We start from the raw sequence: 14,368 nt of genomic DNA, 5'->3' as shown, positions 1-14,368 counted from the left end.
ACCCACTGGCTGAGATGGGAATCCACCTATCTTAAAGTCACCAAGCTTGAGTATGGAGATTCTCCATCATCCAGGTCAGGGGTCTCCAACCTTGGCAACTTTAAGCCTGGAGGACTTCAACTCCCAGAATCCCCCACATCATAGTTGTCCCAAAGGTGATTTTTTTTCCAGAGGCAATGGGACTTCCTTTGTTTTTCCTTGAAGACGTTTCCCTTCTCATCCAAGAAGCTTCTTCAGCTCTGAGAGTAGGAAGCCGAGGAAGCTTCTTGGATGAGAAGGGAAACGTCTTCAAGGAAAAACAAAGGAAGTCCCATTGCCTCTGGAAAAAACACACCTCGGGGACATCACAACTGAGGAAAAACCCGAGTCAGGCAAAGAGGCAGCTGTGTGTCTCTGGGGACGTGCAGAGTGCTTCTTCCATCTCTCCAGCTGACTTGTGCATTCCCCCCCCCCACTCTCCCGCCACCTGCAGCTTCTTTGGGAGAAAAACAAATGCTGGCTTGTTCGGAAAAGCAGAGCAACTTTTAATCAAGATAAACAAGAGCCGACGCAGTCCGTCTGTCCGTCCGTCTGTCGGGAATCTGCCTCCCTTTTTCCAAGACCCGATTCACAAAAAAGCAGCTGCTCTTGAAGGAAACGCGATAAATACTCAGAAAAACTGTACACCTTTAACTTAATATCAAATATAAACTCTCCAGAAGTCCCTTAGGAGTAAAACTATACATATGTATATAAAGGACAATCCTTTCCCAAAAAACATGGAACTTGGCTGGGCGAACGTCAGTTGCAGGCAAGTCCTCGGTTTACGACCGTGACTGACACCAGAATATCCGTTGCTAAGCAAAGCGGTAGGTAAATGAGTCACGTCCAAGCACCCAAATTTGGATCGCAGGACTGTGAGGGATGCTGCGATGGCCATAACTACGAGGACTGGTTCTTTTTTTAGTGCTGTTGTAACTTTGAACGGTCACTAAATGAATGGTTGTAAATCGAGGACTACGTGCAACCAGGCCAGGGCCAGCCGTTGGATGTGTTGCCTGGCAGCTGTCAATCACTCCTTGGGGCAGAACCCCATCCCCCCTTTCCCACGTTTTGTGGGGGGGGAGAAGAGGGGGGGGCTGCATCTTTGCGAAAAGGCCGTTATCTCATTCTGACAAAACAGGCAGTCCTCGCCTTACGACCACAACGGATCCCAAAAGTTCCGTTGCTAAGCGAGACAGTTGTTTCGTGAGTTTTGCCCCATTTTGTGACCATTTTTTGCCACCGTTGTTAAGGGAATCGTTGCGGTTGTTAAAAGTTACTAACACGGTTGTTAAGCGAATCGGGCTTCCCCATTGACTTTGCTCATCGGAAGGTCGCCGAGGGGGAAATCACGCGACCCCGGGACGCTGCAACTGTCATAAATGTGAGCCAGTTGCCAAGCGCCTGAATTTTGATCCCGTGGAGATGCGGCAACGGTCGTAAGTGTGAAAAACGGTCCTAAGTCCCTTTTCCCAGTGCTGTTGTAACTCCGAACGGTCACTAAACGAACGGTCGTAAGTCCAGGACTGCCTGTAAAGGTTCAACCTTTAAAATGGAGGGTTTTTAGCTTAAAAGGCTTCAGTACCGGATTTCCCAAGTCGGCCGTGGTTTGATTGACACCTGCCAGGCATGGCTGTCTTGTGATGTCTCCCCAGCCCTTATCACTGCCAGGCACATGGGCCTGGACACTGGGGGGGGGGTGTCATGTTCAGGTCAAGGCTGCCCCCACATGTGTAAGTGTGCAAGGGGCTCACCTTGACCAAGTGAGACCCCCACCTTCCCCAGGCAAAAGGCGTCCTTGACACCCCCACACCCGTTTTCCAAAGAAGGGGTCCCCACCACTTCCCACCAACTTAGGTAGAATAGAATAGAATAACAGAGTGGGAAGGGACCCCGGAGGTCTTCTAGTCCAACCCCCTGCTTACGCAGAAAACCCTCTCCCACTTCAGAGATTTCAGAAGTTGTGGAAGCTTCATCACTGGAGGCGGGACTGCCATTTGTCCGAAACGGTATAGGTGGGGTCTCCTATGGCGGGTTGGACTAGATGACCTACAAGGTCCCTTCCAACTCTATTAATCTGTTAAAATCTGTCAGCTCTGGTTAACAACCCCTTTTACAAACCGGGTATTTTCTCCAGGCACATTTTTCCGTTTTAAGAAATTGGGAATCCCACCCCCCACAAAACCGGCTCTGCGTCTTCTCTCTCCAGCCGGGTGTGATGATGGTGCAGATTTGGGGGGGGGTCGACGCCAGCACATCTGGAGTCCGTCCACCAACGCCCCAGTGGGCCACCCCCCCATTTTTCAGCCCTGGTTTCTTCCTCTTTGCGTGGATGCTGGTGGCAAATGTCGACTTTGGGGGAGACCCCAGACCCCCATTCCTGCTTTCTTTGCACATCGTCCCGTCGCACCGTCTTGCTGCAGAAGGAGAGACCCTCAAGCAGAGGGCCCGTCTCCTCCCCTTCGCTCCCCAGACTCCGGGGACACCTAGAAGCGTGCAGAAGTGACTTTCGGGGAGGGGGGCTTCTTGGCTGCCCGATCCAGAAGGGAACGTTGCCATCTTCACAGCCCAGGGTGATGTGTGTGTATGCCGGTGTCCCTCAAGCAGCCAACAAAGCAAGCGGTTTCTCATCATCGTCTGGCCTCCGAGGGGCTTCCCCCTCCCCGTGGTAAGGGAGGCACGCTGAGTGGCCAGCGGCCCACCCCTGGTCACCTGCCACTCCCCTGGCACACGCTGGCGATGAATAAGTTGACCTTCCCACGTAGGAAACTGGAATAAACGCTGAAGAGTTTTTGCACCGTTTGCACACTCAACGTCCGAGGGAGGGGCTCCTCCTGGGGGCCTGCCTGTCAGAGAGGAAGGGAGCAAAGTCAGACAAGAAAGGGACACGCCCTGGAGGCCTTTGGGACCCCAGTCCTCGACATACGGCCACAATGGTGCCCGACATTTCCGTTGCTAAGCGAGACCATTGTTCCATGAGTTTACCCCATTTTTCTTGTTGCAGTTGTTAAGCAAATCATTATGTGAGTAGCACAGTTGTTAAGCAAATCTGGATTCGCAGTTGTTACGTCGACTCCCAGAATGCCCCAGCAAAGTCAATGGGGGAATCCATTGACTTTGCTGGGGCATCCTGGGAGTTAAAGTCCACATCTCTTAAAGGGGCCGAGGTTGAGAAACACCGAAGCAAAGTGTTCGTTGATCTGGGAATGCGTTTCCTGCAGAACCGGCCCCTCTGTTGCTAAGCGCCTGGACCGTGTCCTCACCTGGGCGTCGTGTCTGCGCAGAATCTCACGGACGCTTCTCAAACCGCTCTCCATCACCTCCAGCTGGCGAAGGAAAGGCTGCATCCGGGGCTGCTGGCTTTTGACTTGGCTGACAGCGCTGGACAGAAGCGCCTGGCCCCCCCACACCTCCGAGGCCTGCCTGGACCTCTGGGGCAGAAAGAGGGGGGAGGAGGAGGAGGAGGAGGAGAAGGAAAAGGCGGTCAGCCGACCGGCCCTTTCCTAGTCGTGAGGTTCCCACGTGGCATCGCCCAAAGCCAACTTACGTCCATTGCTCGCCAGTCAGGAAAATTCACCCGGGTGTCCGACACCGTCACATGTTCTGATAAGTTGCAGGCATCTTCGCAAAGATCCACCTGTGGGGAAAAGGGGCCACGGGGTTGGACTAGAAGACCTCTGAGGTCCCACCCAGCCCCAAGATTCCATGATTTGATTGCTTGCAACTTCTGAAAAGTTTGGGGACATCTCCCTCTATTTCAGGCTCAGGGGCATCTCCTGCAGGGACTGGCACAAAACCGTCCCAGCCTGGATCTGCCCTTCCCTGAGTCACACACACACACAATCCTGGGGCATTTAGCTACTGGTTTAAGTGTTAGGACAAAATTGCTCCTCTGAGAAAGGGGAGGGTTGGGCTACTCCGAGTCAGGCCGGGCCAGGCCATCTGGAGCAACAGAGCCTGGACTTACGATGTCCTTCTCCATCTTGCTGGCGTCTTGGATGAACTTGTTCATGACGCTCTGGTCGCAGACGGGCTGGGTGGGGGCCGGGAGAGCCGGGTCCAAGGATGCCCACACTAACAGGAATAGAATCAGCCCTGCACGGGGAACGGGAGAAAGACGGAAAGGCTGCAGTGAAGAAGTGGAGGCAAGGAACAACAGAACAACGACAGAATGACAGAACAACGGAACAGAACAACAGAATACCAGAGTAACAAAATGACAAAAGAGTAAGAAAATAACAGAAAAAACAGAATAATAGAACAACAGAATAACAAAAGAGTAAGAAAATAACAGAATAGAACAATAGAATAACAGAATAACAAATGGTGACAGAATAACAGAATAGAGCAAAAGAAGAGCAAAATAACAGAACCCCAGAATAACAGAATAACAAAAAGCGCAACAGAACAACAGAATAGGAAAGGAAAGGACCTTGGAAGTCTTCTAGCAAATGTTGCCAGGCGGGCAGCCAATTTCCTGTGGGCAGGACAGGTGACTTGGCCGTTCCAGACTGCCTGCTCTCCTCCGTCTTTTGGGGCCCCGGGGCCCCTCTGTCTCTGGCCCCCATGCTTAGGGCCCCGCCTGGCCTTTCCCTTGGCCAGTTCTCCAACACCATGCTGGACTTCAGAATCGACCTGGGGGTCCCTCTCAACCCCAGGACCGACTCAGAAAGGGCCAGCTGGATCCCGGACCTTCTTCCCAGCCCAAGCTGGCAAATGGGGCTTTTCCTTCCCCCATTTTTTCACCTTGCTGCTTCGATTCTCACCTCCCCTGCCCCACACGCCCACTTCAGCCCTCACCTCTCGGCCTGCAGTGTTGACAGATTCCTTATCGGGCCGGCCATTCCTTCACGCTTAACTAATTTGGTTTCTCTCCAGGGTGGCCAAAGTCCGAGGCAGTCAAACTTGGGAATATGTGCAAGATTTTTCCCACATCCTCAGCCTGGGGCCACCCAAGCTGCGTTCCAGCTGCTGGGCTCCCAGAGGGCATACAGACGAGCCTCGTTTTTCTACCTGCTGGGAGAGCCGCTGCTGCGAACTCACCCACCCTCCTCTCTGAAATGTGCAAATCCCCCTGAACTCAGACCTCCTTCAACTGGTGGTCTTTCCCCCCCACCGTTCCTTCTTTTTGCAATGGGGAGATTATCCCCCAACCTACTTTGCACTTTCCTAAAATGATGTCCACGAAGAGGCCTAGAAATAGAGGCCCCTTCAGCCCCCCCCCGATGGTTCCCCAACTCCGCAGCTTCACGCAGACACACTCCTGATTTAAATGCCCCATCTTCTGTCCTCCTTGCTGGTGCTTGGCCAGGTTTATCCAACAGGTTAAATCTGACTGCCCCATCACTGAAACACCTTGTTCCCATCCCAGGCCCCCTCCAGGCAGGGAATGATGGGCACCCTCCCTCTCCAAGACTGTGGACTTTGATGGATGGGAAGGGCGGCCCCGCGATTTCCCCGACAGCCAACCTTTTTGGCCGGTGCCCAGCGCCATCGATCACCACGGCTGGCACAGCGGGGCTGCCCTCCCTCTTGGCAACCTCTGGAACACCACTTACCAGGGATCCCCATAGCCAACACTTCATGGTCCCAGCAACTACCGGACCCCTCTGGCTCCACAGCTCTCCATCGACGGCCGTCGGGGGCAGCTGGCAGGGCCGGGTCCTCTCTGACAACTGGGGCAGGGATCAGTCCCCTTCCTCGCCTTCCTTCTCTGAGTCACTCCTCAATCTGCCGGGGAAGCAGCCGAAGTCCAGCAGGGGCCACAATCCACACCGCCAGGTGAGTTTCAGAGGCTTCCTCTCCCAGCCGGGACTCTGCTTGACCGGACGAGCCTCTCCAGAACTTTGCTCCTTGCTCCAGCGGTCCTCTGGGGTCCCGGCAGCCCCCCGACCGTCTCAGCTTCCTCTTCCTCCTCCTCTCCTAGGGCTGAGAAGCAATGGAGGAGACCACCGTCCTGTCTGGGGTCTCGCCCGGTGCAAACTTCCCCACCCGAGTTTGCAGGAGACCCCCTGGCTCTCCTCCTGCAGACCCCAGCCAGCACTTCCCTTGCTGCGACACCAGGCGCACGAGGCAGGACGGTTAATGTTTCATCCGCTGCTCTCTTTGCTCTACGTCCCAGGTGGCCTTCTCTCTCTCTCCCCCCCCCCCCCACTGCACCAGGCACCCTGCCTTCTCTGAAGGGAAGAATGTCACTGGACCGGCCCAGGGAGAGATGGGCAGTTTCCCTTGGCCGGCCAGGCGGAAGTCAAGGGGGCTTTCTCCGCAGGTCGCGCCAGGGCTCCGCGAAGGGCCATGCAAGATGCAGCACGTCTCCCTCTGGCCCCCCGCCAGCCACAGGTTAAGGCCTGGAAGGGGAGAAGGTCAGCAGCTTGGCAGCCGGCCACTAACCGGTGCCAGAAAGCGGCCGAGGATGGCCCGTTTCCTCCCAATGGACCCTTGGAGGAGGAAGAGCAGGAGAAGGCACCCTCTGGCTTGGGGCCCTGGGCTGGGCGGCTGCCAGAGTGGGCCCCCCTGGAGCCTGGGACTTCCCTCCCCAACCCCCCACCCCTGGCGCTCAAGCAGCCTTGACCCTTTGCCCTCCTTCCGAAAAAGGGGCAAAACCCCTTCTTACTGGAAACGCCCCCACAGTGGCCCCATGGAATATGCCCAGGTGGGGTGGGGGCATGGGCGTGACCTTGAGAGACAGTCTCAGAGTCCCTGTGACAGTTGTGGGGCTGCCTTCCCTCCCACAGGAGAGTCAGGCTTCCCTCCCACCCCCACCCCCGGCAGGAGAGAAGGAGAAGGGATGCGCAGAACGTCCCAAAGCCGGTTTCCCAAACCTGGGTCATGCTAGGAACGTCTGAATGTGTCCTCTTCTCCATCCTGCCCTGGCTTTAAAGCTTTACCCATTTCAGCCACTCAGTTCACAGGGGAATCCCTGCCAGACAACCCTTCGTTCTACTTTTAGTTAACTTCCTTCCCAATTTCATCCTGCTTTTTGCCTGGAGTTCCCGCAGGATGGAGGAATGGGGTAGAAACTGGCAAGAGAAATCAAGTGGAGTTCTGTTTTTGCTGCCCTGTCCACTCCATTTTCTGGTAAAAGTCATTTATGTACACTTGTGGAGGTGGCGGAGCAGGGAGGGTTTCCTCAGAAAAAGGGGGCTGGTTCTTTGGGGCTCTGGCGCTTGGGAACCGGGCTGGGTGGGGGGCTGCCCTCAGGAGGGGCCGGGGTCTGCTTGCCTCGGCAGCTCAGACGTGGGGAGGTCCGTAGCGCTTCCTCTGGCCAGGTAGCCTGTAGTAGCACTGGGAAAGCCTGGTCTGGAGTTTGCAAACAGGGCTGATTGAGATTCTAGAGGGCGGGGGAAGGGGGAATGGGGGTCTCTTGGGGTCTTTTGAGTGCTAGGAAAACAGAAGCTATTAGTGCCAAATGTCACACTGCGAGACACAAGTGTGACTGTCCCAGAGTTGTGAAAACTCAAGCCACTGGTTTAAATCAGTCAACCGGGATCAGCCAACCGTACAGAGACTCTCTGTACCCTAATCTGTACAGAGAGTCCTTGATTTACAACCATTCATTTAGTGGCAAAGTCGCAAACGTGGCAGGAATGTTTTTCAGACTTAGGACCGTCGTAGCATCCCCTGTGGTTACGGGATCAAAATTCGGACGCTTGGACACTGGCTCCTATTTGTGACGGTCGCAGTCTCCCGGGAGTCACGCGACGTGATCCACGTTTTCAGCCTTCCTGATCAGCAAAGTCAACGAGGAAGCCAGGTTCACTTAACAACCGTGTTAAACGTTTAACCGCTGCGGTGCTTCACTTAATAACATTGGCAGGAAAGGTGGTACAACGGGGTGAAACTCCCGTCACAACTGTCTCACTTAGTGATGGAAATTTTGGGCTCAATTGGGGTCATAAGTCAAGGATTACCCGTATTCTCTCTCTCTCTCTCTCTTTCCCTCCCTCTCTCTCTCAAATGAAAACTCAGGGAGCACAGCCAAGATTGATAGATTAGGCAGGGGTCTCCAACCTTGGCAACTTTAAGACTTGTGGACTTCAACTCCCAGAGTTCCTCAGCCAGCAAAGCTGGCTGAGGAACTCTGGGAGTTGAAGTCCACAAGTCTTAAAGTTGCCAAGGTTGGAGACCCCTGGATTAGAGAGTGCCAGCCTTACCAGTTAGACTAGGCAGGAAATACAACCAGATCAGCTAATTCTACTTTATTGTAAACTTACATACAGAATCTTGCAAGTATAAATGTACAAAGTTCCCAGCTATACAGCTTTAGAGACTAGGGAGGGTCTCTTTTGGAACCCCTTGCCAGGCCCGTTGTCCATCTGTGATCTGTCCCGCCTCTTCTCTCTTCCCAGCGCGGCAACGCTTCGCTGGTGTCTCTCAGCCCTTGGTAAGGCCACCGTTGGAATGCCGCGTCCAGTCTTGGTCACCATGATATGACAAAAGATGCTGAGACTCTAGAAAGAGCGCAGAGAAGAGCAACAAAGAGGATTTAGGGCCCTGGAGGCTAAAAGAGAAGGACCAGGGCTGACATGACAGCAGCGTTTCAATATCTGAGGGGCTGCCCCAGAGAAGAGGGGGTCAACCCACCAGAAGGCAAGACAAGGAGCAACGGGTGGAAACTCATCAAGGAGAGAAGCAACCTGGAATTAAGGAGAAACTTCCTAACAGTGAGAACAATTAACCCGTGGAACAGCTTGCCACCAGAAGTTCTGGGTGCTCCATCAATGGAGGCTTTTCAAATAAGAGATTGGACAACCGTTTGTCTGAAACAGTTTAGGATCTCCTGCTCGAGCAGGGCGTTAGACCAGAACAGGGGTCTCCAGCCTCGGCAACTTTAAGCCTGGTGGACTTCAACTCCCAGAATTCCCCAGCCAGCTTTGCTGAGAGTTGAAGTCCACCAGGCTTAAAGTTGCCAAGGCTGGAGACCCCTGGACTGGATGACCTCCAAGGCCCCTTCCAGGCCTGCTGTTATTCTGCTTTTTTTCCCCACTGCAGAGAGGAGGAAGGGTGGGCCACCATCACCCTACCTGTCCAACCAGGTGCTTCCAGGTAACAGCACAATCTGCAAATTAAGCCCAGATCATTGAAAGAAGGGAAAGTTCAGCGTATTGTGTGAACGGAGAATATGGATTCATTCCACCGTACCAGTGCAGGCATCGTAATTGGCCTCTTGAACCTGCTGCCACAAGAGGGAACAGCAATGCGCCAAAGGCTCCCAGGGAACTGTGGCCATACAGAGCCTCGTCTAGGGAGTGGTGGGAGCAGTATAGCTGAGCTCCACCCCTTTCGAAGGTGCCCCAGAGGGGGTCACCCAAATGTAAAAGGTGGCAAGGCTTCCTTCAGCTTGGCTGCAGCTGGTGCCCCCTGAGGAAGTCCCCGAAATGTCCTTGCCCTCCAGTGGCCTTCGCTTGTGCAATTGCACTTAAAGTGATGCCCCTTTGAGAGTCACCTCTCCGTCCTTTAAGGAGACAAGGCTCTTGGTGTCGGTGTGCAGGTGTGAAAACGGGCAGAGGCCCAGGACTTTGGAGAGCATGTCCTCCAGGGCACCCTCCATCCCTCTGGAGGGGTTCACATTCTGCTCGGTTTGTATCTCGACTTTATTACTTTTAGAAACAACTCAAAGTGGCCACCGTATTCAAACATCTTCCTCCTCCTATTTTTCTCCACAACAACAACTTTGTGAGGTGGGTTGGCCTGCGAGAGGGAGGGATTGGCTCAAAAATCAGCCAGATGGCTTCCATGCCTCAGGCAGGACTAGAACTCAACGTCCCCTGGTGATTGGCCCAAAGTCACCCAGCCGGCTTTCATGGATAAGGCGGGACTAGAACTCCCTATCTCCTGGTGATTGGTTCAAAGTCACCCAGCCAGCTTTCATGACTATGGTGGGACTAGAAGTCACGGTCTCCCACTTTCTAGCCTGGTGCTTAACCATTAAAGCAATCTAGCTCTCTGTCCAGCTGTGGCATCCTGGCGAAAGCTTCACTCCAGCTGTGGGTCTGTCTGTCCCCCCCCCACACGTACCCCTCTGCCAACCAGCTATTTCCAAGGTAGAGCTTACAAAAGCCTTCTTGTAAGCAAGGGGTGGTTGGGAAGGGGGAGTCCCGGACACTGTCAGGTCTCTGGGGTGCTCTGACCACTTGTGACGGTTCTGAAGGCATCTGCACCCAATCTGGAGACTCCAGAAGTGGTGCTGGGTCTTCAGGGATGATGGGGTAGACAAGTCCTTCAAGAATTTCCCTGTGAAGCCATTCCAGACAGTGGCCAACACCGCGTGTCACACTCTGAGTAGCTGAGGCGAGCCCTGTGCCCATGGTCATCCTAGGCCAGATGCCTCCAAGGAGGGGATGGAGATGTTCTCCTACAAGTGGGGCTTGGAGGCATCTGCTCCCAACCTGGAGGCAGCCCTGAGTCTTCAAGGTTAGCAGGATAGGCCTGTCCTCCATGAGTGCCCCCTTTAAACCCATTCCAGATGGCAGCCACCACCGTATCTTGTGGGAGTGAACCCCACAGCCTCTTCCCTCAACCCAAGGACCGTCCTAGGCCAGATGCCTCCAAGGAGCTCACCATCCGGAGACCAGAGGTGTCCCCTTCTTCACTGGTGTTTCCACACAACCATGGATCTGGGCATCTGCTTCAAGAAGGGAAGTATCCAAGGTGTGCCCATCGCCAGATCTTGGGGCGATCAGGGCCAGAGGCTTACAAGGTTGCTGTGCGAACAGTGATGGGTTTTCCTTCCATTCAGCCTGGTCCTTCCGCTCTAGTGGGACCCTGCCCGCTTTCTTCGGGCTCCGACAGCCAAGGGACGCTCCTCCTGTCCCAGCCAAGGTTACTTGGCCTGGAGGGAGGGTCTCACCTTAAAGGAGTGGGAATCGAAAGGGGGGCCCACGCTTGAGAGCAGACATGCCTCTCTAGGGAGGGGGACAAGGGGGTTTGGCCAATTCAAGGTCCTCTTTGGAAGGACATCTCTCTAGCTCAGGGTTGGAGTCCTTGGGGCTCTCTGAGCTCAGTTGTTCCCTTGCAGACATTTCACGACCCAACTAGGGAACGTTATCAGTGGAAGGGAGGATGGGGCTTGCAAACCCACAACTAACTAGGATTGATGAGGTTACCTAGTCAGCTAATGAGACATCTGCAAGCAAACCACCAAACTCAGAGAGAAACAATTCCACAGATTTTCTCTGGTTCTTAAGCCACCTAAATTCCACATGCAGAAAAATCGGATTTTTTTTGTAATCCTCTGATTTGTTCAAGAAACAAAGGGCCGGTTTAGCCCAGCGTCGTTTTCAAAGTTGGCAACTTTAAGGTGTGTGGATTTTCCCTCAGCTGGCTGGGGGATTCTGGGAGTTGAAGTCCACACAGCTTAAAGTTGCCAAGTTTGAAAACAAGGCTCCTTCCACCCATCCTGACCGTGGCCAATGAGATGCACGACTGGGAAGGCTCTGATGGCAACAGGGACACAACAGAAACACACACACCCTGTTAGGCGGGCGTTCAGCTCCCTTCTGGGTTTGCAGAATCTTCAGGGAGCGGCCCAGTGGATTCTTCCCGAAAGGGATCTGCCTTTGCTCTTTTTCTTCATCTTTGGGAGAATCCACAAGTCGTGCGGCAGCCGAATCAAAAGGAAAAGAAAAGCCTCAAATGTTTGCACCAGCCAGAGAGAAGCTGAAGAGAACCACAAAATAGCTGCATCAGTTGTGCAAGAGGAGCCATCCACCCGGGTGTGCCCTCACCCAGACACACACCTCCATGTGCCAGCAGAGCAACAAGCTCAGACCGCCGGGCAGTCTGGTCCCACCAGCCGCAGCCACCGAGCCCAGCGCCTCCATTGTTAGGGCACTTCCGCCCCCAAAGAGGTGATCGAAAAACCAGACAGCTGCAGTGTGGAAACATCACACATACACACCCAAACGCACACACAGGAGTGTCCCCAAGCCAGACTCTTCGGCCTGACTTGGTGCGTACGTGCCCCGAGGCCACAAGACGGGGGGCTCCCGCTTCCCAGCCCCCCCAACTCTCCCCCGGACCCCGTCTCATCTCAGCTGAGCCTGCATGACCTCCCAAAGCCCCCACCCCACCCCCGAGAAACACGGAGCCCCTTTGCTGATGGCCGGTCACTCATTCCATGGTTATGCCCATTTCACAGATCGGCCTTCAGGGGTCATTTCCCTGGTCAGTTTGACCCTTCCTGTTGGGCTGACCAAGTCAGTTGGGGTGTGGGGGGGTTGAATTCAGCACCCTGTGGACGCACCACGGACGGCATTGGGGGCAAGTCGCTAGTCCTCATGAGCCATTTTCTCATGGGGCTTTTTTCTCTTGGAGAAGAGGGGCAGCCAGCATCTCCCCCTAAGTACAACCTGTTGCTTGTCCAGCGCTCAAACTCCTCCTGGAAAGTCCCCCTCCCCAGAAAGACCCCCCAACCCCCCCCCCCCGGATAAAGGCTGGCCCGGCAGTGCCATCTGGCTACAACTCATCCCATCATCCCCAGCACTCAGGGATGCCCCCCCCGGGGGGGCTCTGTCTGGGGGAGGAATCCCATCCTTTCTATCCGCCCCCCCCCCCCCAATCTTGCGCCGCTGAGCCGGAGCCAAGGCTGGCCGGCCGCCGGGCGCTCATACGTGCCGGCTCGCACTCGCGGAAGCCTTGATCCGCCGACCCGGCGGCCGGCCGCATCGATCCTGGCCGCGTCTCCAAACAGGCGGCTCGCCTGGCGCCAGCGGGAGTGACAGATCAACCAGGCCGGGCGGACCTCTGACCCGGGCCCGACTGGACGGAACGTGCGGTCCCCCGGGAGCCACCGCCGGTGCGCCTTACCTGCCCTGCGCGCCGCTACCTGCGCGCCCCACGCAGGTGCCCACGCGGGACCCTCCGCCCAGGCAGGACCCTGCAGCCCCCTCCCCCCGCTTCTCCCGCTCGGGCAAGGAAGACCCCGTCGGCAAAGGCGCGGCTCGCCTTCAGCCAGGAGCGCATCCCCACGCCCGCCCTCTGCGCGCGATCCCCAGCATGGAAGGGGGAGACCGAGAGCTCTGGGCCGCTGAAGCCGCTTATACCGCCCGAAGGGTCTCCTAACCGGGAGCACCTTTAGGCCAGAATGGGGGGGTGAAGAATGGAGAATGTCAGTCCCCCCCCCTCCAAGCAGGAAGAAAACAGGGGGATCCATCTGGCAATTTCTGCTCGCTCACACCAGCACCCCCCCCACCTCCCCCGAAAAGTGAGGGCCATTTGGGTCTCTCTGAGCTTGGTCGTTCTCTTGCAGACGTTTTATTACCAAACTAGGTAACCTCATCAGTGCTATAAGAAAGTGGAGTTTGCTCTGTTTATGTACCAAAAGCTGTTCCCGATGAAGTGGGGGAAGGTCACTGATGAAGGGTGGGGCGTGGGGGGCCAAGGTGGGACCAATCAAAGCCTTGGGTAGTTCTGAAATACCTGAGCCTAAAGTTTTGGGGTCTGACTCTTGCTGGCTGGGGGATTCTGGGAGTTGGAGTCCAGCCATCTTCAAGTGGCCAAAGTTGGAGAAAAAAACTGCTCCCGGGAGAGTCCATTCAAAGAGATGAAGTAAAGGAAGCCTGGAGAGAGGCGGCCCCAGGCAGCTCTAGGGCAGAGCTTGGGTGGGTGGGGGGCAGCCCCATGGCACAGCAGCCAAGCATTGCTAAGGAGCCCCAGAGGGGGTATTTGGGGCCATTGTTGCTGGAGATTACAGGTTGGCTTAAGAGATCCAGGTGGACGTAGGTAGTCCTCAACCATCACTGGAGGCTTTTAAGAAGAGACTGGACAGTCACTTGCCTGAAATAGTATAGGATCTGCTTGAGCAGAGGGCTGGACTAGATGACCTCTGAGGTACCTTCCAGCTCTATTCTGATTCCATAGACAGGACAGAGATTACAGGTTGGCTTAAGACAGGTGGACATAGGTAGTTCTCAATTTATAACCATTCATTTAGTAGCTATATGACACTGATGAAAGTGACTTATGACCATTTTTCACACTTACGACCGTTGCAGCAGCCCCATGATCAAAATTGGGACGCTTGGCAAGTGACTCCCATTTATGGCGGTTGTAGCGTCTTGGCATCACGTGATCCATTTTTGCCACCTTCTGACAAGCAAAGTCCAGGGGAAAACCAGATTCGCTTAGCGACCGCATGATTCGCTTAACAACTTCAGTGACTCACTTTACAACTGTAGCCAAAAAATGGTCCATAAAATGGAGCACGGCTCACTTAAATGCCTTGCTTAGCCATGGAAATGTTGGACTCCATTGTGGCCATAAGTTGAGGACTACGCATAAACCCACATTTTGAGGACCTGGGCTCTTTAATCACAAAGGGCTCTTTCTCAGACAGGGAAACCTGAGA

The 14,368-nt window shown here is 54.8% G+C and overlaps 1 protein-coding gene across 3 annotated transcripts; it reads right to left on the bottom strand.

Annotated features, from left to right (window-relative positions):
* Positions 1-561: 561 nt before the first annotated feature.
* EPO (erythropoietin) lies at positions 562-6,144 on the bottom strand. Of its 3 annotated transcripts, none has more exons than XM_070954729.1 (5): positions 5,580-6,144; positions 3,989-4,116; positions 3,569-3,658; positions 3,285-3,452; positions 562-2,867 (listed from the first exon to the last, which is right to left on the bottom strand). In XM_070954729.1, exons 1-5 carry the CDS (start codon positions 5,590-5,592, stop codon positions 2,730-2,732), a joined length of 537 nt encoding a protein of 178 aa, XP_070810830.1. In that variant the 5' UTR covers positions 5,593-6,144; the 3' UTR covers positions 562-2,729. The 3 variants fall into 3 exon arrangements, with proteins under 3 accessions (XP_070810830.1, XP_070810831.1, XP_070810829.1); XM_070954730.1 differs by lacking the exon at positions 5,580-6,144 and adding an exon at positions 4,822-4,867; XM_070954728.1 differs by lacking the exon at positions 5,580-6,144 and adding an exon at positions 4,454-4,705.
* Positions 6,145-14,368: the final 8,224 nt, after the last annotated feature.

The sequence above is a fragment of the Pituophis catenifer genome, unplaced genomic scaffold (genome assembly GCF_029215685.1).
Source record: "Pituophis catenifer annectens isolate HBS135680 unplaced genomic scaffold, rPitCat1.0.hap2 SCAF_15, whole genome shotgun sequence".
In the NCBI taxonomy this organism is placed as follows: Eukaryota; Metazoa; Chordata; class Lepidosauria; order Squamata; family Colubridae; genus Pituophis; species Pituophis catenifer.
The sequence above is the reverse complement of the archived record's forward strand: the minus strand, read 5'-3'. Positions and strand labels throughout refer to the sequence as shown.

Bases quoted from the DNA above. Each gene is read 5' to 3' on its own strand.
- EPO (XM_070954728.1), bottom strand. From the start codon at position 4,637: ATGGTGTTGGAGAACTGGCCAAGGGAAAGGCCAGGCGGGGCCCTAAGC. The intron at 3,659-3,988 runs GTAAGTCCAGGC...TTTTCCCCACAG, and splicing joins GCAAGATGGAGAAGGACATC to GTGGATCTTTGCGAAGATGC. The intron at 2,868-3,284 runs GTGAGGACACGG...CCTCTCTGACAG, and splicing joins TGCGCAGACACGACGCCCAG to GCAGGCCCCCAGGAGGAGCC.